Below are 7,500 nucleotides of genomic sequence, written 5' to 3' on the forward strand. Positions count from 1 at the left end.
AGGGGGTGTCAGTGTTCAGTGTCAATGATGGAGCCACGACATCGAAGGGGGGAGCAACAGGAGAAGAGAGTAACCAGCATGCTGAGGATATACCTGAGATGGGGACATCTGCCATGGCTAAGACTTCCACAGGGATGGGAGACAGACAGGGAGACGGTGAGGATCCCACTGAAGGAAATGGAGCAGAGAATAGCAACAATGAACAGGGGAGGAAGATAGACCTGCTGGATGCTGCCCCCTTCCTCATGAGTGAGGATGGAGTCGTCTTCCAGTGCTTCCCTGTCTTCGAGAAGGAGGTATTCATTGTGAGCCTGGAGGATGAAGCCTTACTCATGAATGATGCTCTTCCCGAGAACATCCCCATCACACCAGAAATTGTTCTTGAGGAGAATAACGAACTTCACTTATCAGACTCATGTGGAAATAGTTTCCCAAAGCAAATCAAATTGGATGCCTTAGAGAAACAAGAAGTTCAAGATCAGGATTTAAAGGTTGCAGAAGAGGAGAGCAAGTTGGTGGAATCCAAAGTGAACCCACAGGCAGAGGAAAAAGAAGACGGTGGCACAGATGAAGCAACATTGTGCCAAGAGCCAGACCCACCAAGTGCCTGGGAACTTGAAAGAGCAAAATCATCACCTCTTGCATCTGACATGCCCAAGACTCCAGAAGAGGGGGATGATACTTCTCTGTCAGATAAATCAAAGAAGAAAAAAATTTGTGTGAATGTCACGCCAAGCAAAGTAGGCACACGCAAGGCCAAACAAACACCAGTGGAACCTGAAGAGCCTTTGTTATCGGAATGGTTCAGATGTTACATCTGTTCAGTTGTTCTTCCATCAGCAGCTACCTTAAGACATCATCTTGTGAAACAGCATGCAGAAAAGACCATAGAATCATATCAGGTAAGTTATATAGGATTTGTGTGATAGATATAAAATTCTGACCTTTAGGATTTTGTACTGAACTTAAACTGACATTTAAAAATTGTCAAACTAGATAACATTATGCCATGAAATCTCTCTCTCTCTCTCTCCTCCCCCTCCCCCTCCCCCTCCCCTTCTCCTTCCCCCTCACTCCCTCATTCCCTCCCTCACTTTCTCCCTTCCTCTCTCTCCCCCTCCTCCTTCCCTCCCCCTTCTCTTTCTCTCTCTCCCTCTCTCTCTGTGTCCTTCATCTCACTTTTCTTATTTTGATACAGATCATATTAAGTGTTTTGTCATTCACAGTGCTTCCTTTGTGAACAAGAATGCTGGAACGAGACCCAACAGGAGTGGCACCTGCGTGTCCAACATGGGGTGAAGAATAAGGCCTTAGCATGCCCAGTATGTGGCTACCAGCTATCCACAGCAGCCGAGTGCAGAGCTCACATCCGCAAGCACCCCTCTACCCTCCTTTGCCCCAGCTGTCCACTCAGGTTTGCTGCTCAGCATCAGCTGGTTGCCCACGCAAAGGAGCACTTGGCCAAGATTCATCCCCACCTGTGCCATGTTTGTGGTGTCAGATTTACCTGTAGCAGTACCCTTCAGCTGCACTCCTGGCGACATGCACTGCAGAGGTGCTCCCAGGATGGATGTGAGCACCTGGCAGAAGATGAGAGTTGGCTCATGCTGCATCTCCAGAGACAGCATGACCTCGGCACCAGTGAAGTCCGAGAGATCCTGACAGCCCGGGATGCATCCGATCACAAAATGGATTTGCTTTTAGAGAGATATTTGCAATTGAGGAATATGAATGAGTCAGTTCATCCTTCACTGTCTCCAGAGAAGCTTTTGAACAAAGATGTGTCATTGACTAGAGACACTGACAGCCAGTCCCCCTTGCATTTAATGACAGGTAACACCAACAAAGAACATGCCACTTGCAACAAGGATTTCAACATTGCACAGAACATCATGGGTAATTTAGTAGAGGCAGTAGCTGGTGTTGCAGAGGATGAAGGAAAAAAGCCAAAGAACAAGGAAGATGCTCTACAGAAGGTTATTGAGAAAGGGCCCTCCTTGCATCGCTGTGGCTTGTGCAATATGTACCTCTCATCTGCAGAGGAGCTTACTGCTCATAAAGATGGGCACAGTCAGGTATATTCATCAGGATTAATTTTTCTGTGAAATATATAAAGAAATTATAGCATATTGTGAGGAGAGTAGTATTTGTATGTGTGTCATCCTTTTTATATATTATTGTATATTATTTCTATATATATTATACTTTGCACCAACTTTCTCAAATAACAGTTATGAAAAGAGGTAAAATCAGGATATAAAGAGATTTGCCTTCATTACAAAAAAAATATTATGAAAGGAAACTAGCTTATAAAATACACAGATCAACTTGTATGGTGAAGAATCAGGGGAGATAATAACACCAAACTATAAAGAAATCAATATTCCTATACACAGGTAATAGAGTGCGACAAGTGTCAGAAGAAGTTCCAGAGTGTAAAGCAGTTGAAGAGACACTTGATTATCCACAAGACGCAGGAGCAGACTTCAACGCTGGGAGGAACCATTAACAAAGGTGATTTTACTGGGTCGTCCTTGTTCCTTCTTTGATGATGAATTTTTTTCTCTCTCTCTGTTATTTTAAATCTTTTAGATTGGGGGGGGGGGGTGTCAAGAATACATCTTCAGAGGCTGAGCAAAGAAATATGCCTGTCATATCCAGTAATTGTTTTATTTTTATTATGATTTAAAAATCTGGTATAGATTTTCTTTTAGATTTTTCAATATATTTAAACACATATTTGACATGCCTCCACAGTAATGTGAACTTTCGTTTTGAATTCTACAAAAAAATGCAAAATACTCCTTAAGACTTTAAAAAAATCAACTTATATACTAACAGTTTTTCAGTGGTGTCAATATCCTCCTTTGAATTACACTAAGATTTTTATAAAGATCATAAGGTCTGAAATTGTAACTCATCTACAAATATACATCTAAATAGTAATAGATTTACAAAGATTCTTTTAAAAACAGTATCATGGAGCATGCGCACAGCAATATGAATTTTCATGTTCAAGATTTCAAGATATTTATCTCATCCATAATCATGTTTAATAGCAACCCTTCAGTCATGTAAACTTGTTTCTCTATATTTTATAATGGTTCCACAATGATGTAAATTTCCTTATTCAATTTTACAAAGATTTCAGAATATTTCAGAAGGTTCTAAAGTATTCAAAATATTTCAGAGGATTTCAGGCTATTACAGAGTATGGCAAAAGATTAATTAAAACCTTCAATCTATTCACTCACTGAAAACTATTTTCAACAGCACCCCCACAGTACTCTTGCCTGGAGTGTGGGAAGACTTGCCGCTCAGAGTCAGCTCTAAGTCGACACCAGGGCACCCACTCACGAAACCAGGGCCAGCAACAGTGCAACATTTGCAAAAGGAGAGTTCGGACAAGAGCACACCTCACAGAGCACATGGCTCGTGTTCATAAGGTATTGCTTCTAGGAGGAGATAGTTAAGTGTTGTGACATTAGTTCTTATATTTTGGTCTCTGTCTCCTCTCTCTTCTCTCTTCTCTCACCCCTTACTTGCCCCCTCTTTCTCTCTCCCACTCTTTCTCTCTTGTTCCCTCTCCCCCCTCCCTCCTTTCTCCTCTATCCTCCTTTTCCTCTCCCCCTTCCCTTCTTTCCCCTTCTTTCCCTCCCCTTCTTCCCCCTGTCTTTTTCTTTCATTCTCTCACTCTCCCTCTCCATCTCCTCCTCCTCCTCCTCCTCCTCCTCCTTCACTCTCTCCCCTCCCTTTCCTTCCCTCTGCCCCCTCTCTTTCCTCCTCCTTTTCTCTCCCTCTCTTTTCCTCTCCCTCTCCCTTTCCCTCCCCCTTTCTGTCACTTTCTTCCTTGCTCTCACCTTTTATCTCCTTCTCAGTCAATATCTCTCACTATTTGATTTTTCTACATTTTCAGGTAAACCATGAGTCAAAGAAGTTGCAGTGTCCAATCTGCGACAGGAAGTTTACAACAAAAGTTCACCTTGACTCGTAAGTTGACCCTTTGGCTATTACTGCTATTACAGTGTTGATCTGTGCCTCCCCTGCTTGTTATTTATAGTTTGGGGAACTGTACCAAGTGTATCGGAAAGGAGATTTTTTCCAAGGCTGAGAGTAACCAAGATAAAAAAAAAGAAAGGAAAGAACTTTACCTTAGTAGAGAGTGTCCCATTATTGGAAACTAGCAACATTAATAGTATTTAAAAGTAACCTTTAAATATGACAGAAAAAGGTACAGACTGCCTGAAGGTAACCAGTTTCAAATAAAGGCATACTCTACTACATAGAAAATATCTAAAGGTAACATTTTATATATGCAGATAACTTATAACAGTCTACTGAGTATCAGAAGGGTCCTTGTGCAGGTATAGATAAGAAATCTTAATTAAGGAGAGCAGGCTTAACCCATTTGCGCCGGATGACGTGCTATCACGTCATGGAAATATTTTGATCCAGTCAGATGACATCCTATCACGTTATGATCTTTCCCTCTAAATAGACATTTTACACAGATACATATGTGTATACTTACTGCAGTTACAGTAACATTGTCCTTGACTTGTCAAAAAAAATAAAAAAATAAAAAAACACCTCTGCATCCCACAAATTTGTTAAAGGCACCCAGTTTTAAGTGGGTGCTTAAACTAATTGTTCTGGAATAATTAATCTAGTGTAGAGAACTTTAGGTTGGTATAGAATATCTTTAAAGTACTAATTTAAGTAGCTGCAACTCCAGAGAGACTATCCAGAAACAATCAAGCAAATCAGAATCATCTTTCAGCATTTACATGTTCTTCCAGACATCTTGTATCGCATGGTGAAACAGAGCCCCTCTGGTCCTGCAACAAGTGTGGCCGTAACTACATTCGGCACCGCAGCCTCCTAAGACACATGGCAAGTCATGACCAGAAATACGTGTGCCAAACATGTGACGAGTCCTTCCTCACAGCCCAGCGGTTAGCAGTGCATGCTAGGAGTCATGATCCCAATCATAAGACAAGGTATGGAAAAAAACTGAATGTTTTGTTTTTCTTTTTTGTTTATATTTGTTTCCTCACATTATCATCTTACATTACTCCTTTCAATTCCAGGCATTCCTGCCCAAGATGCCCCCAGAAGTATGCTTACGAGAGCCAGCTTCAAGTCCACATGAGAATCCACACAGGAGAAAAACCATATGTGTGTGAAATTTGTGGCAAGTGTTTTAAACGTTTACAGGTAAGTGAATGAGAGAAGCATGCATGTTCTTGTCCTGTTGCATATCTTTATAAGATACACAAATGTGCAGAAAGATGTGACATTAGTTCTATTTGTATTTTGTTTCTAAGTAGAGCCTTTAGATGGTATTCTGTTCAGTGAAAGTTGTGTAAATAAACTTCTGGCAAATTTGTATGAATCTCAAACAGTCAAATGATAATGATGAATAAATGTCTAATTTTTCAAGAATTTTTTGCTGTTGGTATGCATTTTTTATTTTCTGTGTTTCTTTATCTTGTTGCCTTTTATCATGCCTTTTATATGCTTAAATGCCAAACTATTTTCATCCACAAGTTACTAAACTCAGAGACTGTACAGATGTGCAGCAGTAAAGTAATCAGGTGTATAACATTTTTTATCAAGTGTTAGAAATGACGGTGTCATTTTCATCATTCATTACTGTACTTTTTTTTTACTTTCAATATAAATCATTTGAAGTCTCATTCCCAGCTACACAGTCATAGAAGTATTAACAGTAATTAAAGAACTTAAAAAGTTGACTAGAAAACCAAAAAAAAATTTATCGATCCCCACACTCCTGAAAGAAAAATAATAATAATAACACTATAAGCCATTTTGTCTCTCTCACTTTGACACCTTTCTTTCAGCAATGCAAAGCACACCACCGCATGATCCACAGCAACACCAAGGAGACGTGCGTGGAGTGCGGCAAGATGTTTGGAGACAAGGCCAACCTCCTTCGCCATCGCCTTATGGTCCACTATCACCTGAAACGCTGGGTGAGTGAGAGCTAAAGTAGGGAAAAGAAGAAAGAGAGACAGAGGTTAGAGGAGAAAGCAAGAGAGAAAGACTCAAGGAAAGAGAGGAAAGGAGGAGGGGAGGAAGAAAACACAAAGACAGTGGGAGATACAAGCATTGATATAGGTAGAGCCTGAAGCTGGATTGAGAGCTAAATAGAGTAATGTAGAAGAGACATTTGAGAAGAAGGAGAGACAGAGGTAAAAGGAACTGAGGAAGGAGAGAGAATGGGAGAATTGATATAGAAAGAGGGAGAGGAAAGGAAGCCCACTACCACCCAAATAATGGTTGGGTTTGAGCTGGGGAGAAGGAAAGGAGAGATGGTGGTAAGAAGAGAAAGAAAGAAAGAATGCAGGAAGGAGAGAGGAAGAGTGAATCAATAGGAGAAAGAGAGGAGGAGGAGGAGGAGAGAGAGATGAAAAGGAAAATAAGAGAGGAGTAAAAAGGGGTGGATGGAAATTTGCAGAGGAAGGTATAAAAAGAGATTCAGGAGAGAAAGAGGAAAAGAACCCCACCATCACCTGAGTTGACAGGTGCTAGACTGCTAGAGTAGAAGAAAGAATGATGGGATGAGAGATAAGGTAAGAACAGGAAAAGGTTAGACAGAAACAAGAAGGGAGAGGAGAAGGAAAAACTAAGGAGAGAAGTGAGCAGAAGGTCAGGGATCAAAGGAGAGGAGGAATAAGAGATAGATAAAGATAGAAAGTGGAAGATATGAAGAGGAAAGAGAGAGAAGGAGATAACTTTCACATTGTCATTGCTTTACATCATTATATTTTCCAAAAATTACAGCCCACATATTTCCAGGTGTGTGGTGCATGTGGGCAGAGCTACGCCTACTCCCAGGATCTCCGCACTCACCTCCAGAAAACTCACAATCTTCCCTTTGAACGTCTTGACAGCTCCAATAGGAAATCTTTGCATGAGGTAAAGTATTCCTGAATTCATTGACATTATGATCTTTTACTTGTCTTATGAGTATTATGCAAATCATCTTTGGAATTAGATATGGAACTACTTTCCTGGTATCATGCAAATGCTTAAAATCCACATTTACACATAAACATACAATCAACATTGAACAGAAACTTGTTTTTGATTCAAAAACTGTAAGATCATAAAAGTATGTGGACTGATGAAAACTCAATGATGTTTGTACATTTTCTGTAGGTTTATGTCATCCCAGAGCTAGGAAGCCACAAGTTGAGTCCTACAGCACAAGCCACAGTGGAAGCAATGTGCATACAGGAGCACCAGAAAGTGCGCCAGGTTCTCAGTGGCACATGTCCAAATGCGCTGCGAAAATCACACAAGACAACAGTTGAAAACGTGGATAACCCAGATGACCCTGATAATCCAAAGGCCATGTTAGAGACGCCAGTAACTATCAGACCTGTTGTTGTATCATCATCAAACCTTGGAGTGCCTGTCATGGATAACACTGGCCAGGTTCAGCCAATGGAAAGAACAGTTCAAAATGTAGCA

At 40.8% G+C, this 7,500-nt stretch overlaps 1 protein-coding gene across 4 annotated transcripts in view; it reads left to right on the top strand.

Annotated features, from left to right (window-relative positions):
- Window positions 1-7,500, top strand: part of LOC122249670 (uncharacterized) — a 17,383-nt gene that overhangs the window by 1,581 nt on the left and 8,302 nt on the right. For 3 of the 4 annotated variants that reach the window (XM_086548756.1, XM_086548757.1, XM_086548758.1), the window contains exons 2-10: window positions 1-902; window positions 1,227-2,075; window positions 2,397-2,514; window positions 3,274-3,446; window positions 3,917-3,990; window positions 4,800-5,217; window positions 5,865-5,996; window positions 6,823-6,942; window positions 7,186-7,500. The exon at window positions 1-902 is cut by the window's left edge and continues 329 nt beyond it; the exon at window positions 7,186-7,500 is cut by the window's right edge and continues 948 nt beyond it. In XM_086548756.1, the coding sequence (XP_086404882.1) occupies window positions 1-902; window positions 1,227-2,075; window positions 2,397-2,514; window positions 3,274-3,446; window positions 3,917-3,990; window positions 4,800-5,217; window positions 5,865-5,996; window positions 6,823-6,942; window positions 7,186-7,500 (3,101 nt within the window). The remainder of the gene's footprint in view (window positions 903-1,226; window positions 2,076-2,396; window positions 2,515-3,273; window positions 3,447-3,916; window positions 3,991-4,799; window positions 5,218-5,864; window positions 5,997-6,822; window positions 6,943-7,185) is intronic. The other variant, XM_043010731.2, reaches the window with a different exon arrangement.

This window comes from Penaeus japonicus, unplaced genomic scaffold (genome assembly GCF_977035675.1).
Source record: "Penaeus japonicus unplaced genomic scaffold, GWHDUDI00000001_assembly GWHDUDI00000021, whole genome shotgun sequence".
In the NCBI taxonomy this organism is placed as follows: Eukaryota; Metazoa; Arthropoda; class Malacostraca; order Decapoda; family Penaeidae; genus Penaeus; species Penaeus japonicus.